This window comes from Synchiropus splendidus, chromosome 9, assembly GCF_027744825.2.
Source record: "Synchiropus splendidus isolate RoL2022-P1 chromosome 9, RoL_Sspl_1.0, whole genome shotgun sequence".
Taxonomy (NCBI): Eukaryota; Metazoa; Chordata; class Actinopteri; order Syngnathiformes; family Callionymidae; genus Synchiropus; species Synchiropus splendidus.
This window is the reverse complement of record NC_071342.1, coordinates 6,380,825-6,404,898: the sequence shown is the minus strand read 5'-3', so window position 1 is coordinate 6,404,898 and position 24,074 is coordinate 6,380,825. Positions and strand designations below refer to the sequence as shown.

Below are 24,074 nucleotides of genomic sequence, written 5' to 3'. Positions count from 1 at the left end.
TGTGACTGAAACTGGATATCAACAAACACAATACATCAGACTGTAGGGGGAATGTCCTTAAATAATGACTCACTAAGGGCTATTAATAAAGTGGTCCAAACTAGTTGGCAGTCATTGATTATGAACAAGTATGTCTGGTAACTTAACCTTGAACCACTTGTATTTATATTGGTAATATAATGCCTGTTCAATGGACGTGTGTTTGCATGTTTGAAAATGATATAGGTCTGAGACATTCATCTACTGTACGTACAGATGTAACATTTTCATTTCATTTAATAGTTTTAATTTAACAATTAAATAAAAGTTATTAGAAAATCATTAAAATAATAAAAATCGCGAAAAACGCCTGGGATTATTTTTAAAACATGATTTCATTAGGTTCATTTTATTCTTATTCATAAATATCACTAAATCATAAACACATTGCGGACAGGCGTCGCAAACTGAATATAGCATGAGAAACAATTACTCATTAAAAACAACTTGTTCTGAGTTTTAACGGATTGTGGTTGTAAAAACAGCAACTCCCATGATGCTCTACTGTTTCAACGTCACTGCAATTCGACCAATCACAGATGGTGGAGGGGTTCTTGAGTCAGCAAATGCGGAAAAACAGAGCGGTCTCAGGCACGATACGTTTTCTTGATAAAATGTCTTATATACTGTGAAACCGTACAGCTTTCTAAGACCGTAACGTGACAATACGTGTGTGTGTTTAGTAGTGGTGCATTTCATCGCCGTAGCTTTAAACGTCAAGCTTAGTGAAGTCAATAATGGAGGTTACGCCGAACTCCAAACTCAAGTCTGCCTCACCATGTGAACCCAAAGACCAGGTAACTGTTTGCCTCACATGAATTGATGTTTATGACATACTTGTTGAACATGCGTCCAATGTTTTGCAGCTGAGTGCCTCATTAAAAGAGAGACTGAAGAGAACCAGACGTTCTTTCAACGCGCCCTCCTCTATCGCCAAGCGTCTTTGTGTTGATGAAGAAGACGGGCAACACGTCTCACAGGAGACTGGCCAGAAGTCTTCACTCATCCCCTCGATTGTTGATGCAAATAGCAATGTAGCACAGTCAAGCAATGACCAGTTGGTTGGAGGAGACTCCAAACATTTTACTCAACAGCGAGAGCAGCTCCGCCGGGAGGTCCGGGAAAAGACGGAGACTCTGCGCAGACTCAAGATGGTTAAAATGTACAGATCAAAGGTATTTGAAGTGAAAATGCTGACGAAGTGAAACGTTTTAAAGCTAAAACCCCCTTCTTCTTTCTCTGTAGAATGACTTAACACAGCTCCAAACCTTAATCGACAAGTGGCGGAGATGTGCACAGGCTGCCCTGCTGGAGCTGCAGTCGTACATCCCGGTCAGTGGACAGAAGCCAGGGCTGGCTGACCTCATAGACCTCTTCGGTTTGGACGACAACATTCTGCACTTTGACAGAGCACTGGAGGACTTTACCTCGTAGCTTGCCCCCCGCTTCCCCTTGCTTCAGGGTTTACAGGGGAAAAAAGAAAATCCAAACACATCGTTTTATGTTTGTCAGTTTTATTGATACTTCAAGTTTCATGTTGAATTTACAGTTAAAGAATATTATCAATAAATATTTGTTATTCAAGTGAGATGCAATTCCACCGTCTGAATTTCACATATTCCCTTTGCCAGTTGCCTTGATCGCTGGTCTTTTAGTAGAATGAGCTTCCAAAAAGGCTGGAAAAATATGCAATGAGGGAAACTGTCAGATTAGACCTAGTTAGTAACAGATAGCATAGGTGGGAAAGAAGTAGAAAACAAAAGCAAAACTTTGAAACACTAAAAAAAAAAGAATTAATTTGATCCATACAGCCGACAGATTTTGAAACTTCACTGTGACTTTTGAAATGTTTTATTACCTGTAGCTTCCCAGATGTGCCTCAGCTCCGACACTGTCACCTCCATGCCTTGTATCTGCTGATCCAGCTCTGCGTTCTCCTCAGCTTTCTTTCCTGCTTGAGACTTGAGCTGCTTGATTTTCAACCTGTGCTTCTCGATGGCTTTAAAATGAGCCTGAAAAGTAAGCAAAACAACACCATGAAGTAAAGCTTCTGAGGTGAACTTGGATTCTTGTTTGATCACCTTCTTGTGGAACTCTATGGTCTTCTTCAGCGTGGACACTTGCTTGGACACTCGACTGTCACGGTCGATTTTGTTGAGATACTGGAGACAGAAGGGAAGAAGATCATTGGAAGATTTTAGCTGGTTCATACATGCCATGTGCTGTGACAGTCTTTTTTTCCCCTGTTGATATGTTTTTCTTTTGATTGCCGAGTGCCCGAGTATCCTCCTGACAGAATAACAGTGCAAGTGTAAAAAACCCACTCACACAAATTCCACGTGTGAATTATAGCATATCATTTGCTCAAGAAACATCTGTGCCCCAGAAAGATGTGAACGTGCACGTGAGTTTCTACCAGTTCAGTGTGGGATCAAACATACCTCTTATCACAAGCAGGCGGTTTGAACATCAGTTCAGTATTTTATTGTTGGCATGATGTGAATTTTACTTTCATGAAATGTTGACCTCCTGTACAGAAATTCTAATGTGACTTTAACCAAAAGCACCAGTTAATATCTTAAGGACTTGATCCTCAGACTGGATCTGCCCATGTATTTTCCTCTGCCAGGAGGAGTCTGAACAATACCTGGAAACTGTGTTCAACCACGCTTGAACTCCATGCAAAAAAATCCAAAACGGCAGTTCAGAGTGTTGCAGAAGTTCTGAAGATGAAGACAGCTATTTTGGATTTGGAACTGCATTGTATTATTTAACAGGAGAAATGACAAATGAAAATCAGAGTCAAAGTTGTCGACAAAAGTTTTGAACTTTAACTTAAATGCGGGTGCAGTTATGATAACATCAGGTTTTGAGTTCAACTCTGGCTTCAATTATCTGCCTGCAAAACACCAGAAGCAGCCAAACTGAAATACCTGCAACTTATGACCTTGAAATGTGGGTAAGCTCTACACTAACACGAAAACAGATGTCAGGTCTGTGCATGCAAAGGTGAGACTGGGCCACACAACTGCGACAAGAAATGGGTTACAAGTGACGACCACCGATTCACCTCTTTCTGATCCTCAGTGAGGCGCAACATCTGGATATCCCTGGCCTTGATCTTCAGATCTTCTATCTGCATTCTCCGCTTCTTGTTTTCCCACTCCATTTGGATCAGGCCTTTACGCAGTTCTTTAGTTTCCTCCATGGTGGCAATTTTTTGTTCACCTAGTGCCTGTTCATGCAGTAACACAGGTACACTTGACTCAGACCACTGAACACAATGTTGGATGAGAGATAAACTATGTAAAGCACACCTGGGCAAAGTGCTGCCCGGGGGCCACATTCGGCCCTTGGACTGCATTTATGCAGGCCCCATGAGGTCAGAGAAAAACGATATAAGTCCATTTGATCCTAAATATCTATGATTCATTTGACAATTTTTTGGTTACTGGTGAAGTTTTTCCATCACATCAGGGCTCTGTTTCCGTCCCATCTTTCTTTTGGCTTGACAGCTGACCTCCACAGTCGCAATTTTAAAATGTTGTCACAGAGTTCAAAGACTCCTCAAAGTAACATTTGTTTACAGGACAGTGGTGAAGCTTGAGTTTGCATGATATGCAGTGATGGGAGCCGACCTGGATGGTTCTGTTGAGGTCCTCCACAACACTCCGGTGGAGAAGCACAGCGCCACTGTAGTCCGGGGCCAGATCTGTGATGGGGACCTCCACCTGGCCCTGTTTCAGTAAGGCCTGCACCATGGTGTCCATCTGGAGCATGTTTCTCGTCTTTAGTGAACTTGAAGAAAAAATACATTTTAGATTAATCGCATCCAAACAATACTGATACTTTGTAATATGTAAAATGTAATAAAATGGTTCTTATTACTTTAGTGACAAAACAGGGTCGTGTTTCAAAAGTTAACCATTACAGTGTTTATTGGACTTTTTTGCAACTTAAAATCTTTATAGCTTCCACATAACTGTTCAAAACTTGACTTAATTCTTTCATTAATTTAGTTTAGATCTGATGACAATACATTATTATTCTACACCGAACATTCTCGACTGTTTAAAATGAGTATGTGTTGTTCAAAGTAATGTTCCCTTTTATCTCTTTGCCTTCATTGACTTGAACACTGGATACCGTGATTTTTCTCCACATACTTTCCCTATTTTCTGATGTTAATGCTGACATTTTACTGGGAAATGAGTGAAAATTGAAAACCAAAACAACAGGAAGCACCGTTACCTTTCAAGTTCACGGTTAAGAGTTTGGATTTGTTGCTCAGCTGCCATATTTTCTTCATTCCTCCTTTGCAGGAATGCCTGCATCTCAGCCATAGTGAGAGCATTTACTCTGACCTGCCAAGATATATAATTCAAAATTCAAAGTGAAACAAAACGTGAGTGACTTGGTTTCACTGAGACACAGTAGCTAGTTGGACTAAAAGGCTTCTGTGTCTGCTGCGGTTTCACTGGCTAATGAAGCCTTTTCCTTGGAATTTCCAGTATTGAACTGTCTTTGTCCTCAAGTTACCTTCTGCTCACTGGCTGCTTTCGCTCTGCGCACGTGACAAAATCTCTCCCACACTGACGGGTTCAAGCCCTCGGGCATATTTTCTTTCGCGTCCAGCTCCTCCATTGCCTTCAGCATTTTGTCAAAAGCATCCGGACCTTGAGACGCACACGGAGTTTGCTCTTTAAAAGGTTTGGAGCTGTTTTCAGTCCTTAATTTCTGAACCCTGCGGAGCCAGATAACGCATGGTCAGTATCACCGAGGGGCTTTAATGATCGGCTGGTGACCGACCTGGGCCTCCTTTTGAAGAGTTTATAGAGATGATCCACGACAACTCTCGGCAAATCCAGAAACTCTTTCCTAAAATCTTTGTCGAGGATCTTGAAAGAAAGATAGGTAAAGATTGATAACAGATGATTTTCTAACTTGGTACCAACCCTGTCCTCCGCCAGGACGCTTTCATACGACTCCCGAAACAATGCCACCTCTTGTTCTTGCTTCATCAGCTCATTTCCCAATTGTTCCTGCAAGAGATGCGCATCTGACATTTAAAGAGGATTGATAGCACCGAGAGGCATCACAGATGCTGAGCAGGTCGATTCTTGTTTGAGGCATCTTATTTAAGGTAAAGGAAAACATGCAGTGGATCATCAGACAAGTGCTGTTTTCAACCTTGAGTGCCAGGGTTTGTTCAAGTTTCAGCGTGAGCTCCACTTCACGGTTTCTCATCGCTTCATCCAGATGGATCGAGTGCTTGAGACATATTATTTTCAGCTCCTCCTGCCAAGTTAAAAACATCAATGTAAAGATGTCTCATCTGCTATAGAGATATATTTGATCATCTCACCTGATAAACAGCCATCTGACTTCGAATTTTCATTTCAAACAACCTTCTCACGCTCCCATCAAACTTCTCTGTGAATTCAGCCGTGGACGCCTGAAGTTTTTTCATCTCCGTCTCAAGAGACTGGAACGACACAAGTCTTTCTAATTCCATCCAAATTCTCAAGAGAGCACAGGTGAGCATTTCTGTATGCTCCTCTACCTTTCTGTACTTCTCCTTCTCCTCACACAGAACTTTGCTTTTCTTTTCAAACTCTTGATGCAGCTTTTTCTCCTCGTCGGTCCAGTGGATGTCAGGTTTGGTCAAAACAAACTCAGGCGGAGGTATTTCCTGTGGAGTAAATTCAAAAGAAACTATGGAGCCGTCACAACAGTCAGGCCAATTTAATTGACGCATGAAGAGTGAAAGAATTTCGCCTTGGAAAGAAATTGAAGGGAAGTAGAGGAATTGATTCACTCACTCTGTCTGCAGTGGGAGAACAACACTTAATGTAATACATGTAGAAGAGTTGTACCAGTTGTGAGTGTTTTCTACCCTCATTTACCAATGAAGCAACTATTCGGCAATTATTTCGCAAATAATGCACAATAGTTAGTTCATGATTTACAACTCAATTTTATCCAAAGTTTAGTCTTATTTTTCAATATTTTTGTATTGATGAAGAATATTAAAATTAAAAATATATATTTTCTAAAAATTTTTTTTTTTTTTAATAATGGAACAAAACTTTCTGCTACTTAGAATAAACTTCATTAAAAAGACATTATTGTGTAAATATGATCTTATATTCATGGATTGTGTTTCCTCCTAATTTCATAATTTTCTATATTGAAATAAAAATGTACTGACATGACATTTGAACAACTTTCAACCAACTTTTTATGAAAGATTTTCCAGATTCTTGTAAAATCATTCATGTCTTAAAATTAGAATCAGGAATACATTCCATATTAAATTAAAATGAATGGATTTGACATTCTTTTATTAATTTCAGTTTTTTTATCAAATTGATGCATTCATGTTGAATTAAACTTCAGAAAATGCAAAGAAAATCTAATAAAAATAGATTTCATTTTAAGGTCTACTTATTGATTCTTTATTATAAAAAAGACCCAAATAAATAAATGTACAACACGAAACAGGGAACAAAACTATCAAATAGCACCATATATATATATATATATATATATATATATATATATATATATATATATATATATATATATATATATATATATATATAGTGACTCACCAGTTTCAGGAAGCCCTGAGTTTTGACTTCTAGAACTCCGGCCATCATGTCTTCCAGCGCCCTATCTCTGGACTCATCACGCTGCAAAAAAAAAAAGACATTGTAACATGGACTTGCTCACAGTATCCACAGGATATAACTTTGTTTGGAGATGGGGGAAAAAACTAGTAATTATCTGTAAACCTCTGCGTTCAAACGTTTCTGCTCCTCCTGCCTCTTCCGCTCTTCTTCCTGTCTTTGCTCAGGGGTGAGGAACTTCTCTGTTTCTATCTAGTGAGTAACAAAAAATCCAACGTCAGTGCAAGAGCCCTCGGAACTTTTGTAACACATACAGTAATGATCAATGATCAGTTTTGTCTGCGTTATTTAAGGTTGTTACCTCGTGGTTGTCTACACTAAAAAGTCTCTCCGGCATCTCGCTGACAGTCATTTCAGGCTCCCAGAGGTCCTCTTTCAGTTCCAGTTCCGCCATGATCTCCCTAATTTGCCGGTTCCTGTCTCTCACGTGGCTGATCTCCTGCACCTTCTGTCTGTGCACGGCATCAAATTCATTGTTGAAAGCCGTCTTGACTCTGTGGATAACGTCCTGCGAACAAAAGAGCGAGTTGAAAGGGAAAAGATTAGTTTCTTCAGGGCAGTGTTTTTATGGCGAGCTAGGAGAAACTTTGTCCTGTTGTTGTGCCCTTTAAGTGACAGACAAGGGTCAATGCAACATCTTATTTCCCATAAACACCAGAAACAAGAATCGATGAATTCATAAAAGAAAAATATTATCAGTTGATGCAAATTTCACAGATTAACCAGGAACAAACCTTCTTTAGCGGGGAAGATTTTTCCAGGTGCATCACATTACACGATGTGAAGTCACAACCAAAACATCCATGATGAAGGAGACTAAATGAGACAGAAATGAAACCTAAACTCGCAGTTAAAAAAATGTTCAGTGTCTTCTATTGTGCAGCATCGAGTTCACTCATCCCTCGAGCAAATTCACAGCGATGTATACACTTATGTGCACAAATTCGACTTAAATTTGATCACTCTGGAATCAAATATCAAAATGTGGTTCAAGTCGAACGTGCAAATGACTGGACACCTCTGATTTCCTTAGTTGATAAAGATCCCACCTGCAGCAGAATGATCTGGTTGATCCTCTGATCAGTGGTTTGCAGGGTCAACTGATCATACAGGTCTGGGTGTGAGCATCCCAGCTGGGCAGAGTAACTACTCGTGAGCACTTCTCTTCCTTCCCCTTGTTTGACCTCACTTCCACTGGTCGGGTCGTGAAGCCTCTCCTGGCCACTGTTCTGCTGCTGAAGAAGACAAATAAAAGGTTGAATACAACATTTATTTTTCATGTCAGTGAATGATTCCCTCCAAAGACTCTTGGTGTTACACAACCTTTTAAGGCCGAGCAACACTGTGTTACACTGTTGTGCATGGCAGTTCAAGAATATACACGTCAATACAAGTCAACCTTTGACGACGATGTATGTGTCATAACAAAAAATATTTAAAGGCTTTTATCGTCTTAAATGACCATAATAATAAAAATATCAATGAATTAACTTCAACATCATTTGAGTGTTTGGTATGACTGAATAAAGCTAGGATCAACTCGGATGGTGATTACCTTAATAGCTGCCTTTTCTAGCATCCTCATATGTTCAACTCGACGAAGATCCTCCAACTGTTTCGTTGTCCGCTCTGTCAGAGCAAAGTTCTTCACCTCGTGATCAGAGTGAAATGCCTGCAAAATTTGATCAGTAATTCAGCAATCAGTAAAAAAAAAAAAAATCTGTCAAAATACTCTTTGAAACCACTTTACCCTGACAGCTCGACCTTTCACCATCATCGAATCCCAGAGTTCTTTCTTCAGTTTGGCACAAAGAGCATCCTTCTCCTGAATTTTCTGCTCAATCTCACTCTTTACCTGCATTTCATAAAATATGCTTTTGAATAATCTGAAACGGACAATATTCATTTCATACTTTAAACAGGTGAGAAGGACCTGCATGACTTCTTCTGCCACCATGGCATCCAGTCTCCGTTGCCCATCGACATCCAGGTTGAACTGCTGGAGATCCATTTGTTCCATTTGCGAAGCATTCTCATTTTCACTGACCATATCTTGGACCTGCGAGAGCAGGGGACACCATCAATATGATTTTACAAATCTCCAATGAGCTCAAAATAAACCGTCTATAATCCCAATTTCTTATTTTAGCTGAAAAATGTCAGTGGAGTCCTGCATGTGCATGGACTGTAATTACATGAGTCATCCGCATTTATAAAACATATATTTAAATGGGGATGCTGGTTTCTTTAAACGTTATTCGTGTCACTTTTTCTGCTCTGGAAGTTTGTGGTATCTGGGAAGGATTAAAAAAAATGGTTAAGAAAATTCATACCACTTACAGCATCACGCAGCTCTTGGAGTCTTTTTCTGAGGTTTTCCTTTTTCACAGAATATTGCTCATCATCTTCCTGCAAAATCTTTGGTCAACAATGAGAGTTAATAGTTTTTTGCTCCATGAAATTCGTGTGGAATAACAAACAATGTAAGAATCGTTCAAGCTGTTGCAGAAGTGAGTTCCAATATCAACAGTTGAGTTACTTATCACTTAGTACCGAGTATAAACACCAGCTTCATCATTTAAAAGTCACAGCAAAGTTGAGCAGCTTTCTACCTTCATTGTCAACATAAAATTAAGTTATTTTGTTATGATACATGAGTGAAATAGATTTTTTTTAATGTAAATACAATTCAGCTGACACATATTTATTTTTAATTACTTTTTTTTCTAGTTAATAATTATTTTCTTATAAACATTCACTATGTTTAATGTCTAATGTTTCATTTCCACATTTTCCTCCAAATACTCCAAAACATTTCAGACATAAACAACGAATAGCTTATGTGATCTCATTTTCAAAATCTATTTGTCCAACCCTCTTGTAGAATTTACTGACCCTGTTGTGCTTTATTTCCAGCCAGGTGAGGCGAGACGGTGAGTCACAACTGTCTTCATGTTTCGTTACATTCACTTCTTCCCCATCCATCTGGAATTAGTTGAAAGGAAATGTCATCGGAGAAAACACCAGGCACATGTGTGACTTTATTAGTTATGATGAAACAAGGTTGCTGCTTCATCACTGTGTTTAGAAGTGAATCAGCGCATCGACACATTCGAGTTAGAAGCTGTCAAACACATCACATTTTATAATAATAATGCAGTGTGAAAATAGCCTTATTCTTTCCCTGAGCGTTTTACATTTTCAAAAAGCATATTTTATTTTTATACCACAAAAACAAAATAAGGAAAACAACATCAGTCAACAACATACTTTGAAACAAGATTCTCATTCCCCATTTCCTCAAAGATCAAGTAACAACAGCAAATAATAGCTTCCATGGTGACATTACTATCTTTGGAACAGAGAAGTGGTCCGGAATCTTTTGCACAAGGGCATCAAACTCAAAAACGCACCTAGTAATTGAAATAATCAAGTCTGTCGGTCTAAAGCAAGCTAAAGCTGGTCAGATGAGTGATCAAAATAAATCCTCCAAATAAACAAAACTATTTTCCAAAGTCACATATGACAAACACGCAACTGTTATCATTCCAAATGTGAAATATGTGAGGCTGACTCATCACACAAAAAGACCACTGTCTGCTGTGTATTTCATAAGGCTTTGGGTGAGCGTGAAAATATAATGACACTCACCTTATTTCTGTCTACAAACTCATCAGGTGACTCCCACTCAGGCAGGCCACGGAGCACAGAGTTTTCTGAGCTCAACATCTCATTCAAGTCAGTGGCGGTGTTACTATCTGCATCTTCAAATCTAATCATTGCATCAGGGCAAACAGAAAGAGATTCATATCACACAAGGAGCGATGGATGAAGGCATGAAGTTGAAGTAGTTCCTTCTCTTTTCACAGGAGGAAAGTACCGACTGTAAAAGTAAGAGCTCCCTCTCCTGGCCATGACTATAGACTACCTGAACTGGGAGCAGACCAGACAACCATCTTCAAAGCCAGCAGTGAGGAGCGAGTGACTGTCCGGAGAAAAAGAGACACTTTGAACTCCTCCGACACCAGAGGAGTGGCTCTGTTTCTCCACGTGATGATCCTGTGACGGGAAATGAAGCAAAACCAAGGGGATGAAAACCAAACCTTTTTAGAATCAGAGTCATGTTTAAAATCAGCGGACCATTGAGGAAGTATCTCTGATTTGCAGCGAGCCATCTCTGCCCAGTGAAGCCAACCACCTCTGGTCTGGAGAAAGTACGAGTGTGGCTGGGCCCAGAGGGTGACCTTTCACTTCCTTTGTTTGTTTCAGCTCAACCGTCTCATGCCTGGCTTCTGCATCCTGAGACAGTAAATCCAAAACATTATCTTTATTCTAGCGAAATGCAAGCCAAACAACAAACCTGCGGAAGCTGAAAAAGCTGAAGGGTTTTCCTGCGGTGACAGTAAGCAAAAACAGAGTGGAGTCCAAGGACGCAGGAGCTAACAGGATGAGGCACTTCGTAGGTCAACATGTTCAGGCCTTCGTCTGACAGACGACCGTGACGCTCTGTGCCATCAGAGAGAGAGGAGCGTAAGTGTTTACATAGGTGAAGGACAGCAGTCATGGATCATATCATCTGCAATTGAAATACACAATGTATATTTGGATTTGTGTACTAGAAAATAGCAAAAACACATTCAATGATATCGACATCATCACTGAAAATGAACGTAACATAATACAGCATTAAGCATCGAGCATTTTCCCCCCTGAATTCTCAGGGGATATTTTATTTTGCTTCTTTGCTTATAAATCTGAATGACATTTTATAGCTCATCATTGATTTCTTATTCATATTTCTATCATAGCAGGTGTTTTTTTTAAATGTAAAGACATGTTTTTTAGCTACCCAACTTCATCCCTTATGGCCATGCTTGACTTGCAACAATGACAGCTTGAGCGACAGCAAACCCTTCAGGCTTTACAAGTTTTCTTCTGCTTCTTTTGTTGCAGTTAAAACCATTTCAATAGGAGCTCACAGTGAGTAACAACCCTGTAGTCACTAGTTAATAATAGCATTAAATAAGGCTGACCATGCACTTTCTTTCACTACCACTATCGGCACAACCGTCTTCGGTTTTCATTGCCATTGCCTCTCATTGCCATAACCCTTTCTCCAGCCTTTCACCCTAAACCTAACCATCCAAAACAAATGGCTAAACTTAACTAGAACTCTGAACCAAACTTAATCCCAGTTAGAATGACCCAGTTATTTTGAAGTCTTCATCATCAAATTGAGGCTTAACTTTGTGGGGTCCAGCCAAATGTTCCCACATATCATCATCACACACACACATTTCAATGCTCATTTGCGCCGTTGAATAAGTCAAAACTGTGTATTGTGTGACACAAACTACCAGCTCTTGTGTTTTAGCTTCATGTTACCTGCAAGGTTTTCGGCAGACAGTGTAAAAAGGGAAAGAAGGCAGCCCTCGAGAGTTGGTCTTTCATGTCCAGGGCACAGAGTGAGAACTTGGACCAGCCGGCTCTCAGCAATGTAGCGGGCAGACAAGGACAGAACCGGTCCTGCGACAACTGGAACAGCACAGTTGTGCGATTAAGAGCATGATTTCTGTGGCCTTTTAGTTTCAGGAAATTTCAATTGTGTGCTTTCAATTTCTCTACTTCACCTGTGTAACCGACAACGGAAAATGACAGCGATGCTCTTGCATTGAGCACGTAGATGTTTGGGTCTGTGGCCGCAGTCAACAGGAAGTGACCTGTTTGATCAAAGCTGCAAAGAGGGGAGGGAAACAAACTTTATAACCAACTAAGAGCATGAAAACTGTCACTTTCTATCACGTTGGAGGCAACAAAAGTGCAATTTATATGCTGTTTCCAAGTCATACGGGCAGCTGATCTTAGAACGTCTAAAGGAAGGCCTCATCTCTGTCATCACATATTCCATCATATCTACTCTAGCCCTGCCAGCAAAGAGCACACATTTAAAGACAAAGCAATTCATACAGATTGATAAATCTTATACATTTATAAAACACGAGAACCAGCAGCATCAGTGAAGTAAATGTGATGAGGAAAGTAAAGCAGGGGTGAAACTGAACGGTACAGGTGAAGAATACTTGCACTATGTGCTGCACTGCAGAGTGATACAGACGAATGTGATGAACCAAACGTGGCTGTCGAGGCTCGGTCAGATCAATGAACAGGAGCTGTCCTGAAGCAGTTCCCAGGGCTGCGTACGCTGCACTCGGACAGCAGGCCAAGCTTGTCGCCTGACACATGGAGAGTTTCAACATGCTTGGTTAGGTAATGCAGCTTTGAGCAGAGATCATCGATAAGGACCTGAACATGAAGTGGCAGAGAACCGAGGCACATTCCATCTGCAGACCACAGCTGCAGTTGTCCCCCCTCCCTCACTGACTATAATGAGAAATAACTTTCAGAGGCAGAGAAAGGCTGGTCCTACTTAGAAATGGCAGCAGATAAAACAAGTTTTACCACACAAATATTCTCACTGGACTGGCAAAAAGTGGCTGCCAAAAAGTTTCCGCTGAGAACATCCAGCACTTTTACAATCCCCTCCGATTGGCCAGTGCTGGGTCTGTATATTTGTCCCTGTGGAAAATGGAAATCAGTTTTATGATCATCTGACTTATGATGACGAATATTTTCTCACCGTGCTAGAAGTGAATAGCAGTGTTTCGTAATCTGGGGAGAACATCGCAGCACAGATGGGGGTCTCAAATCGCCATGTTTGTGCGATAGTAACCTGAGTCCCTTTGATGATCAGACGGTGCACAGTCCTGTCCTGGAAGACACATTTGGTTTAGCACAAATCAATTAATAAGCCTTAAGAATGATATAAATTTATGTACCAAAAGAAAAGCCTCAATCCAGAGTATAAATAATCTGTACTGTGGTGGGGCTGCCACAGCAAAGCAGCCTCCTCCACCTACATTGATCATCCTTCCTTGTCACTTCTCCTGTTAGCTGGTAACTTTCTTCTGGGTAATGTAGGTTAAGTTCAGTCACAATGAGACACATTTACTGGGCGTATAAACATACCTTTTTCACAGCAATTAAACCGTTCCGATCAAGAGATAAGCCTTGAAAACTGCGCTGCTTCAGTTCAGGATTTGCAGCTGGAGCTAAATGATAATAATGGAGAAAATAATTAGACAAATTTGTCCCCACCTAAAATTTACTCCTATAGTTTTCAAATGTCAACTTACCAGTGGGGTCAAAGACGACTGACACAGCGTGGGTTTCGGCATCAAGGAGCAGCAGGAAGCCTTCCTGGCAGCCCACGTAGAGCTCGGACGAGGTTGTCCAGCAGATGGCGACAGGAGTTAGACTGGGTTTGGAGCAAAGGTCAGCCTGGGGAAGCGCGCGCACAGGCAGATTTGCTGACGGCGTCCAACAAAAATGGCGGAAGATATTGTTTTCAAATATACCCAGACACTCTCTAGGTCGTCTCCACTAACCCCTGAGACGGACGATGGAGGCATTTCTGGACCGTAATAGGTAAATTCCATGTTGGCATTGAGCAAGGGAGGAAGCGCTTGTTCAACAAAAGATCCATCAGCTGCAGGAAGTTGTATAACACTGTAATGACAAATGAAATGTAAACTCATGCAATTGCTACCGTAAATCCTGATTTAATTGTTTTTTTATTAACCTATGAGGATATCGTATGTCATTTTCTGAAGGAGTTTGCATGACCAATATGAAGTTTGACAGCAGGAAAATGTATCCAAATAGCACACACACATCATTTACATGGAACACATCATTTTAGATGTCACAACCTCCTGCTGGCAAAACTAAATCTGTCTCGCTGACCTTTTAAAGTATTGTTTGTGCATTGTTTCGCCTGCTGCTTTATCTATCAACAGCTCATGCAGTTCTAATATAAATGTTTGGTTTAGCAGGATGTCCTTTCTAGCGTCGGTGGAAATGTTGGTTTCTCTTTTATATATTTGAGATATGGGTGGATGATCTTGAACAACAATAAATGCTTTTGTTTTTTCTGTTTGTTTTACCTCGGTTTGAGAACGTGAGTGCTCACACTCTTTTCAATATTCCAGACGGTGATAAACGACGTCCCCAGAACAGAAAACTGAAGCCAGTTCAAAGGGTTGAATGCCAGCGACACAACGTCGCACCCACGTTGCACGAGGCTGCACAGTGACTCAGCACTTTCCCAGTTCCTGAAATGCAAAGTCATGATGAGTTTAGACGACGTGAGATGATAGAAATGGCTATTTAGTATTAATACATGCAGCTTCTTACCATATAGTGATGGTAAAGGCAGGCACGGAGGAGCATCCAGCCAAATAAGGTCCCCCATCACTTAGAGCCAACAATGTGTAGTCCAACAAGGCACCACCTCGGAAGAACAAGTGGTTTAATAGATAAAATAATAATAATAATAATAATAATACAGAAAACACTCACTTAGATCTGAAAGAAAAACTGCAAAACCTCAAAGGATAAGAAATATTACACTAAAAGCCAAACATTCACTGTCACTGTCCATTTTTCTTTTTTTTTTTCAATTCTATTTTTTTTTCATGAATTATTGTCTTTAAAATTTCCAACTTCAACTATAATAACAATAGTTCAATATGGATGAATACGATTTTTTGCTGTAAATATATTAAGTAAGAAAGCACTAATAAGAAAGTTTAATAAAAACTGATCCTTCTGTGTAATAAAGTTAAATGTGTTTCTTGTGATTTGTACATGTTATTGGAAAATTGGAGAAAGAGAAACAAATAAAACTTTATCTGATGGCATTTTTTTCGCTGGTCATAAACAAAGTCTTACCTTTCAGTTGCTGTTTCAGTTTCAGATCTGGGAATGAGTAGATGAATACGGTGGGTTCAAGTTTTCGCTCAGAAAAAGCGAAGATGCCACTGATGCCACTCGCAGTCAAAGCACCAGCACCTCGGCCAGGACTCTCCAACACCCTCTGATCCTTGGTCTCCAAATTCAGGAAGCAAATGTGACTTCCACACAAGTAACATACAGTTTTTTCACCCACAAACTCAATGTTTTGATTCGTAGAGCCCTGAATCCACCTGGAAATGGTTAGAAAGAATATAAACACGTTCCTAAAATAGGTGTCAGTATCAAGAAAGGGTCATACCTTAATTCTAAACCTCTCGTTTTCCCCATTGTTTTCATTAGAACATTTACATTAGGGGATGTTTTTGTCCGTAAATGCAGTCGGGAAGAAGCAATGGAGGCGGGAGCTACGTCTCCTTGGTTACGACAAACTCTTCAGACTCCGCCTGTTGGAATTGCATTGGTCGTCTTGAAGCGAACGTTGAATCCGGAAGTGAAAAAGATATTTAAGAACAGCTAAAAGGGGTTTGAAAAGTCACTTCGACTGTTCCTTTTTTAAGCTACTGGTGGCAGACTTCAATCCGGAGATGGCGTCAGAAAAGTGCCTGCGCAACGGTAAAGCACTTTCTTTCTCAAGATAAACGTGGCGGTATTTGTGGTTATCACGAATTGGGAGAGCTTAACATTCGTTTTACACTTGTTTTTGTGAGGCAGTTGTGCATTATTAGGCTGAGCTTGTGAGTAACGTTTAACCTTTACCTGACCTGCCTCGCTGCAGCTGTGAAACCGGAAGCCACGAGGTTGTCTGAGCTCGCGCGAGATCGTCTTTTATTCTTCTTTTCATTCTTTATATTGTATACGGAACTTACATTTCTGATCAAATAGGATTTCTGTCGCACTTATTATTTTTTTGTAAATCAATTGATTTGGCCTTCTGTGGCAGCCGTGTTATCATTGAAGTGTAATTTATTTGAATCGTCGTGTTTAGCTTATATATTGTTGGTATCGCAGAGCAGGTAGTCCACATTGCGATGACGACGAAAAGTGGGGGTTTACACTGAAGAATGAATGCTTGCCTTAAATAATTAGAAAATGTCAACAATTGCACCAATAAAAGTTGCAAATGTCAACTTACTTTAATTAAGCTGAATTTAATTTCAGTTCAATTTCGATCTGTTTGGGGGTTTTTTTCGGACAAAAATAAGCATTTTATCTGATAAATAAATCACATAAATGAGGAAGATTTAAAGACATATATTTAATATCATATTAATGGGTGTGGTGGTTTTCATTATTAAATTCTTTGACTGTCTTTGAATCACTGATACATTCATATGACGCTGCTTAAAAACTATTTCATTGTTGTTTTAGGGAGTCTTGAACCAGGTCCAGTTCCCGAAGGCCTCATCCGAGTCTACAGCATGAGGTTCTGTCCATATGCTGAAAGAACCAGGCTGGTGCTGAAAGCTAAGGGAATCAAGTACGGTAGCATTGTTGTTGTCACATCTCCTGGCGCTGAGTTTATTGAATGTTGTCCACTCATTGTTCTGATCTCTTTAATGCAGCCATGAGGTCGTCAACATCAACCTGAGCGATAAACCCGACTGGTTTATGAAGAAGAATCCTCAGGGAAAGGTCCCAGTTCTGGAGACGTGCACTGGTGACATCATATGTGAATCCACTGTTACCTGTGAGTTCCTGGATGAGCAGTACGAAGGCAAGAAGCTGCTTCCCTCCTGTCCTCTGGGCAAAGCGAAGCAGAAGATGCTGCTGGAACGTTACTCTGAGGTACATCAAGGTTTTGCTTCACTCAAATTCTCATTTGGAAAGGTGTAACTGATATTTCACTGTTTAAAACAGATTGTCACGCTCTTCTACAAGACCGCTACGGGCAGAAAAAAGGGCGAGAACATCAGTGAAACGCAGGAGCAAGTCAAGAACAAGTTGAAGGAGCTTGAGGAGGTTGGTTTTTTCAAGTGGTGCTAGGCCCACATCTTTCGTCGACACATTCATGACTCGGAGGAAAAGAGTACCTGAGCCATTCAGGGCAGTGTGTGATGAAAACTAGCTCCACTTTAAAACTTGGTCTGGAGTGAAACTTCTGAGCTAAATATTAATCTCATGATCATTAGGCAACTTTTTATGAGGCTGGTAATTATTAACTTTATTGGGAACTACAGCAGATGTTGTGGGCTTATGGCGTGTTATATTGATTTAAGAACATAAGATCTCAAACGGTCATTTTCCTCTGTAAGCTTTGACTTGAATTTGACGTCCTATGGGCGAGAGAAAATGCTTTTTATGCAATGTAGATTTGTCGTACAGCAATAGGGAAGTATGAAAAGGTTTTAGCTTATCAAAGCTAACACTGCATGAAATGACTATTGCTTGATCATCAGATCTTACAGGTAAAGAAGACTGACTTCTTTGCCGGAGACACCATCGGCATGATCGATTACCTGATATGGCCGTGGCTGGAGAGAGAAAAGGCCTTCGGACTGACACCGTGAGTCACCAACGTCTTTATTAATCGTCCACTGTGGTGGGAAATAATCCATACAGCTGAACAACACACTGCAGGGAACACATTTGCTGAGCAGTGTGATTGAGTCCCTTTGTCGTGCCAGATACCTGGAGGACACTCCTGGGCTAAGGAAGTGGATTGAGTGCATGAAGAAAGACCCTGCTGTCAAAGAAGTCATGCACCCCGACGACTACCTGGAGGGGTTTGTCAACAGCTGGCTCAGTGGAAATGCTAACTACGACTATGGCCTTTAGAGACATTTTCACTGAAATGGTTGGGATTTTTTTATATATACACAAGGAAATAGAACAAACAGTTAAGGAAATTGGAATGTGAACTTGTGGTTCACTGTCAAAACGCGGCACTTTTAAGAATAAAACATGAATATCTATAACCTGATTCTGTCCTTCATTTCTTCCATACACTTTTAAGATACAAATACAAATATTTTTAAATAAAGGGAATTATGCAAGGATGCCATTGGATGCATGTAGAAATCAGTGCATTGGTTGTTATGTATTTTCTAACCAAAAAATACTGTAAGAATCATAAATATAAAAATAAAACATTTAAAAATCTTAACCCGTGAGCTTTCCATCTTGTATGAAACTTTAAGGAGATTTTACATAGACAAGTGTAGCTGCCATATCTGTAGCAGCATGTGAAACACTCTTCAGAGATGATTCTAAAAAAAAGGGAATGTAAGCAAAATAAACAAGGTAGTATACACTAAATTTGTAGAAAAAAATATAAGTAACACTTGAAATAGTTTTTTTCTTAAACAACAGACATAGATCGTTGATGTAATGCAGGAATCACCAACCTTTTTGCAACTGTGAGGTGTAATCCGAGGGCACTGTGTGACCCGAAAGGCTACCATCGGTTTGCTACACAATTCTGAAACAAGGTGGGCACCGTGGTGACCCCTGATGTAATATGATCCAACTTTTTTTGTAAACACCCTTGACACCTTTAGCAACCACCAATTCATTTTTTTAATCTGCTGGTGAAACAGTTGAAAGACGTTGACCCTATAGTCTTTACTTAATACAAACAGTTCTATTTAAACTAACTTCTAAACTGGAACTTAAATGACTTATGACTTATGATGTGCTCAACTTTGTCATGGTGGTGCATCTGAACTTCAAAAATGAATTTGAATGGCCTTATATTTTCGAATGGATAAATACATTTAGATTTAGATTTTTAACAGTTCAGAACTTGACATGAGGAAGTCATTCAGTCATTTTGTTTCTCCACCAGCCGAGCGTTCTGAGCTAGTCAGAACGGAAGTGGCGTTTTGCTCAAGGAAGAAATTCAACCAGAGTACAGAGGAGCGTACTCTTGAAGGAGCACAGCCGAGTTCCTCACCATCTCCTGGAAGTGCCTCAGTGCCGCAGCATGGAGGTCACCATGCAGCACCAGAGACCGGAACAGATTTACTGGCTCTGCTTTTTGAACCACATCAGGAACCTGGAGCTCCTCTGGCACTTTCGGATTCCCAATCAGGACATGATTTAGTCTTTTCTCGTGAAGACTCCACCACATAAAGGAGAGAACGTCGCGCAGCTGTCGTTCTGTATTCTTAAGGCCCCACTTTGATGGCTGATGACCCAGCAAAAGGTGCATGACTGCAGTTTTCCAGTGGTAGTTGGTCAAAGCGCATTCACCCGTCAGTCCTGTTTGTTTCCTATGCAGGAATGTAACAATCTGCAGACAGTGCAGGTGGCAGGAATGTTGGGGCAGATGTTTCGCAAAATGCTTCAGCAAATTCCGCTCGTAGACGGCGAAGGAGATGGGCCAGTAAGGGTCTGGCACCGTGTGACATTCTGAGGGAAAATGGCAGACGAAGTAGGCGCAGGTATCGTCCAACTGCACAGCAGGAATGACGTTCATCAGGATCACCTTCCCTGACGGGAACCGGATCTTTAAAGCACCGGCTGCGTCCAGGTTCCGAAAGGAAACCTCAAAATCGTATTTGTGCGAGATCTGGCCCCACGCTTTGGTTACAGAGATCTGGAACCACTTCATGGCCTGGTCTTTGGACAAGCGCACAGAGTTCTTGGAGCAGAGCAGTTTCTCAGGACTGGGGTCCACCAAGGGGCTGCACGTTCTCTCCTTGTGCAGAAGACAAAGCATGTCATCTCCCATGTTGGCAGTGCCACACAGGCAGTCCTCTTCACTGGTCACCTCTATGACGCCGCAGGCAGGAAGGTCGGGAGGAATGTCCCGGGAACGATCGCACCACAGACTGAACTGAAAGCAAAAGCGATCCGGAGGCCAGAAAGGCACAATGAGGTCAAAAGTCTGCGACTTGGACACAGTCCACGACTCGAATACGCTCCCAACGCCCACAAAATCCCCGACCTCCATGTCTGTGTCTCTGTCACACACACTCCTCAGAGACTCCAGCAGATCATCTGCAAACCCTTCCACAAACTCCCGAGCTCTCTGGGCCGAGCTGTACGAGCATTTGTCGCAGAAGGTGCTCAGGTCATTCTTATCCAGCACCACGGTGTCAGCGCCGCCACTTCCACAAACTGTAAACAAGTCCTCATCCTCAGTCGCTCTGATTTCAGCGTCTCCAACCTGCACCCGGAGCATTTCAATTATGAAAAACATGAAGAAAGACAAGGCGCTCCACAGGTACCAACTGTAGTCTTCAGTAACCTCCTCTTGTTTGGATTCTATCAAAGAAAATTCCAACTCCAATCTGGCATGCTCACGCTCCAGCCGCTCCTCGTACTCCTGCATGCGAGAGATCAGCTCCTCATCCTGGTCCGGGAGTGTGGTGTTCTCATTCGGAAAGAGAAGCGGGTGGTTCAGTATGGCGGCAACCATGACCATGCCCACCCGAGCAATGGCCCCCTGCATCGTAGGATTTCAGGTCTTTACACTCAGGAACTTTGATAAGCATGACAGAGCAGAACCTGCCAAAGAAAAACAAACATAGAGGTGTCATCAAAAACTCTGACATTAGGAACACTACTGTTTTTCCTAACAATTAAAATTTGTAATCCGAGTGATCACAGGGTTGCAGTGAGTGAATTCCAATTCATCCTTTTTTTTTAAAAAAAAGGGAATATATTTCTAAAACTGATTGAACTGTTCAAGACAACAAAAAAAGTTGTCTCTTTAAGGAAAAAAGGCTCTGTCACTCCTTTGTGACAGAGTGGAGACATTGTCCAACACTGCCACTTCTTATCAGCCACAAGCTGCCTGCCACCAGGGCCTGATAACCATAGACTGAATGGGCACGTGCCCATGGGCACCACAGTGGAGGAGGGGGGTACCTCGAGATAAAGGCCTAAACCTTCAAAATATTTTTTTTTTATTGCTGTCTACTGCTGTACAGACAGTCTAGTGTTGTAGTCAAGACCACAACCATTTCGTTTGCTGTTATAAATGTGTGAGCCCATATGACTGAAAGACTGCATTCAATTTAGTCCCATACTTGGCCACTGGTATATGCTACATATGATCACAGTATTTAAGACAAGCTGCTCTCAGCCAAACTGTGGGTGATTTTGCCTGATCGGTCAATCAACTAGGATGGGACCCAATGATCTCCTCCTAGTTGTTACAGCTCATCTGGGAGGCATCTAGAACGATGCCAGAGCCACTAGGCCTCTCTTAATGTGGAAGAGGAGCGCCCTCTCCTGGATCGCCAGGCTCCTCTGAATAGGCCAAACCTGTGGGTGGGACTGTAGATACGGTTAAGGGGGGGATATTGTTTCCAAACTGGGTAGGACGTTACAGCATCACGACTGAAACAAGAGCCTTGGACTTTGAGCTGTTGAGACTCATCCTGACTCTTTCACACAAGGCTGCAAACCCTTCCAGTGACCACAGTCGAAGTGTAGGTCTTAACCTTTTGGAATGATCATGAGATTGGAAACAGGAGCATTTCATCGACAAAAAGCCACATTGAGATCTAGCAGGCACTAAACTGAAAACCCTCCTCACCCTAGCCCATAAAAGCAGGTTTATCAGCTCCATCAGCACTTTCTTTATCTAACAAGAAACACAAGCTGTCTTTGTTTAAAAGGATAACACAAACAACAAATTGAGTTATATTTCCTCTGTCACTTGGGAGGGAAAACAAGGCGTCTTCCTTTCACAGAACCATGGCAGCACCTTGAGAACAATAAACTTGAAACCCAAGCTAACTTTCACTTCTGCTGCCGATGTGGATACTGGTGTGTACATAGGTGTGTCGAGAAACCACAGAACATCGCTTTATGTACAACACGAGAGCTCAGTGAAGGCTGAAACACAAACCTCCAGTTACTATGGAAATATAGCATGTATGTAACCTCTTGTTCTTACTACTCCACCCATCAGAGGAAGCAGGGTATTCGTCTATATTTGGTGCTTGGCTCAGTGACGCACGCGCTCTGTATCGGGCTCTGCAACATGTCAGGAAGGAAGCAAACACCCACGAATTAGCTTTGACTTTTCTTGCAGTTGGAAAATAAATTGTAATAGCTTGAGACAATGAAGAAAACAAAGTTTTTATACCAGTATTGCTACCAACAGAGGTGGCTGTCATTTCACATGAGCTCTGTAACAGGAAATCACGTAAGACTGTGGTGGCAGTGGAAAGCTCTGGTGTGGAGTGTAGAATGTCTCCAGGGGAATAAATGACCAAAACTGCACGTGTCAGGATCACAGTGTTACAGCAGGAGCCAGGAAAGTTTCCCATGCGTTACTCAGCTGGACTGTCTCCAGCGTGCTTTGGACTCAGGCAAACACATAGCTGAAAATATAACATTAAAAAAAGACCGGTGGCCGTGCGGTAAATGACTTGCTATTTTTAGACAACCTAAAACATTTAAAAATAAATATAAATATAAAATAAAATCTGCTTCACTCTTTAACCAAATTTAAACCAAAAATCTGAAATGTTACAATTCTATTTTTTTTTTTACTTTACTTAATTTATTGATACAGATTCAAATCGATGAATGGATCGCAAAGATGTTTATAGGGACAGTATATTAAAATGAAGAAGAGGGAGGGGTTAAACAGAATTAATAATATGAAGAATGAAAACCAATACAAACACTAAAAACAGCACTATTACTGAATATACACAAAAAATGTAAAATCACAAAATAATAAATAATGAATGTCAATCATCAATAATGAACATTTTTCAGTCTAAAATTAACAGTAATAATGTTTATAAAGAACGAATGTATTTAATGCAGACCATTATTATTATTATTTATTATCATTATTATTATAAAAAAAAAGTCAATAAAAAGCTAAAATCCTCAGTTGGAAATATACAGATACATTAAAAGAATACACTGAATTAACGTCAAAGTAAGGTAACGTGGATGTGAATATCTATGTATATGAATCTTTACAGCAAAGACAAAATGTACACTTGAATTTGTCGATTTACACGACAAGCAGAAGTGTTGCAGCAAGAGGAAAACAAACCACCACACGGCGGTGTAAGATGATGCAGCCGTGTGTCACCATCTTAGTTGCCCTGGCAACAAAATAGTTTTGGTGGAAAAGTGCTCCTCGACAAACATAAATCCGCACTCGCACGCATGTTTGCGGCGAAGCCACATTATCCAGCAGTAAAAGTTCCACAAGTAGTTTCATAAAAGTCACCGAGATGGAGTCGACAACACGCGAGCATCTTCTTCATCTGCGTGACGCGCGCGGGAACTCAACACTATAAGGAGGAGACGCTTTAGAACGAGTCGGAAAACATACCTTGCTGTGAATTTGCAGCCCTGAGCATGTTCTAAAAGCCATGTAGTCGATCTCTGGTCGAACATTGGTCCGCCAAACTCGAGGGGACATCAAGGAAAAGTAAGGCGTCACTGCCGTCCTCGTTTCCTGCTTCTTAGCCCCGCCCACTGATGCAGACCCTTCGCCGTCCCGCCTCGCCCTGCTTGACATGCAGGTCCTTGTAACTCGAAACAAACTGCAGGACGCAGGGGTGGATCGACAGATTGGGATAAAAGACACAGATAAAAACATAT

General features: G+C 41.1%; 4 protein-coding genes across 19 annotated transcripts; 2 read left to right on the top strand and 2 right to left on the bottom strand.

The window, feature by feature from the left end:
* The first annotated feature begins 589 nt into the window (after positions 1-589).
* sfr1 (SWI5-dependent homologous recombination repair protein 1) lies at positions 590-4,191 on the top strand. The gene is made up of 3 exons (XM_053874951.1): positions 590-836; positions 906-1,214; positions 1,285-4,191. The coding sequence occupies exons 1-3, from the start codon at positions 777-779 to the stop codon at positions 1,471-1,473; spliced, it is 558 nt and encodes a 185-aa protein (XP_053730926.1). The 5' UTR covers positions 590-776; the 3' UTR covers positions 1,474-4,191.
* Positions 1,543-16,324, bottom strand: cfap43 (cilia and flagella associated protein 43). Of its 15 annotated transcripts, XM_053874947.1 has the most exons (38): positions 15,844-16,304; positions 15,522-15,775; positions 14,985-15,081; positions 14,735-14,902; positions 14,147-14,297; positions 13,925-14,069; positions 13,758-13,840; positions 13,369-13,500; positions 13,191-13,307; positions 13,035-13,112; positions 12,816-12,964; positions 12,362-12,465; positions 12,117-12,266; positions 11,092-11,237; positions 10,872-11,030; positions 10,660-10,790; positions 10,383-10,503; positions 9,627-9,716; positions 9,072-9,149; positions 8,665-8,790; positions 8,482-8,586; positions 8,287-8,403; positions 7,781-7,966; positions 7,033-7,239; positions 6,837-6,923; positions 6,654-6,734; positions 5,603-5,731; positions 5,405-5,524; positions 5,230-5,337; positions 4,995-5,081; positions 4,849-4,937; positions 4,579-4,783; positions 4,291-4,403; positions 3,678-3,837; positions 3,110-3,274; positions 2,121-2,201; positions 1,898-2,051; positions 1,543-1,715 (listed from the first exon to the last, which is right to left on the bottom strand). In XM_053874947.1, exons 1-38 carry the CDS (start codon positions 15,879-15,881, stop codon positions 1,651-1,653), a joined length of 4,776 nt encoding a protein of 1,591 aa, XP_053730922.1. In that variant the 5' UTR covers positions 15,882-16,304; the 3' UTR covers positions 1,543-1,650. The 15 variants fall into 15 exon arrangements, 14 of the variants coding, with proteins under 14 accessions (XP_053730922.1, XP_053730912.1, XP_053730914.1 ...); XM_053874937.1 differs by having other exon boundaries at positions 8,482-8,790; positions 15,844-16,306; XM_053874939.1 differs by having other exon boundaries at positions 4,849-5,081; positions 15,844-16,305.
* Positions 15,991-18,460, top strand: gsto2 (glutathione S-transferase omega 2). Of its 2 annotated transcripts, none has more exons than XM_053874950.1 (6): positions 15,991-16,157; positions 16,914-17,022; positions 17,108-17,330; positions 17,403-17,504; positions 17,951-18,048; positions 18,170-18,460. In XM_053874950.1, the coding sequence occupies exons 1-6, from the start codon at positions 16,130-16,132 to the stop codon at positions 18,318-18,320; spliced, it is 711 nt and encodes a 236-aa protein (XP_053730925.1). In that variant the 5' UTR covers positions 15,991-16,129; the 3' UTR covers positions 18,321-18,460. The 2 variants fall into 2 exon arrangements, with proteins under 2 accessions (XP_053730925.1, XP_053730924.1); XM_053874949.1 differs by having other exon boundaries at positions 17,942-18,048.
* On the bottom strand, positions 16,869-23,918 carry itprip (inositol 1,4,5-trisphosphate receptor interacting protein). Its single transcript, XM_053874948.1, has 2 exons — positions 23,803-23,918; positions 16,869-20,996 (listed from the first exon to the last, which is right to left on the bottom strand). Exon 2 carries the CDS (start codon positions 20,938-20,940, stop codon positions 19,384-19,386), a length of 1,557 nt encoding a protein of 518 aa, XP_053730923.1. The 5' UTR covers positions 20,941-20,996; positions 23,803-23,918; the 3' UTR covers positions 16,869-19,383.
* Positions 23,919-24,074: the final 156 nt, after the last annotated feature.

Coding starts and splice junctions, on each gene's coding strand:
- sfr1 (XM_053874951.1), top strand. CDS start 777: ATGGAGGTTACGCCGAACTCCAAACTCAAGTCTGCCTCACCATGTGAA. Junction 837..905: donor CATGTGAACCCAAAGACCAG/GTAACTGTTTGC, acceptor AATGTTTTGCAG/CTGAGTGCCTCATTAAAAGA. Junction 1,215..1,284: donor TTAAAATGTACAGATCAAAG/GTATTTGAAGTG, acceptor CTTTCTCTGTAG/AATGACTTAACACAGCTCCA.
- itprip (XM_053874948.1), bottom strand. CDS start 20,940: ATGCAGGGGGCCATTGCTCGGGTGGGCATGGTCATGGTTGCCGCCATA.
- gsto2 (XM_053874949.1), top strand. CDS start 16,130: ATGGCGTCAGAAAAGTGCCTGCGCAACG. Junction 17,023..17,107: donor CTGAAAGCTAAGGGAATCAA/GTACGGTAGCAT, acceptor TCTTTAATGCAG/CCATGAGGTCGTCAACATCA. Junction 17,505..17,941: donor AGTTGAAGGAGCTTGAGGAG/GTTGGTTTTTTC, acceptor CTTGATCATCAG/ATCTTACAGGTAAAGAAGAC.
- cfap43 (XM_053874933.1), bottom strand. CDS start 15,881: ATGAAAACAATGGGGAAAACGAGAGGTTTAGAATTAAG. Junction 14,070..14,146: donor ACGACCTAGAGAGTGTCTGG/GTATATTTGAAA, acceptor GCGCTTCCCCAG/GCTGACCTTTGCTCCAAACC. Junction 13,841..13,924: donor AGTCGTCTTTGACCCCACTG/GTAAGTTGACAT, acceptor ATTATCATTTAG/CTCCAGCTGCAAATCCTGAA.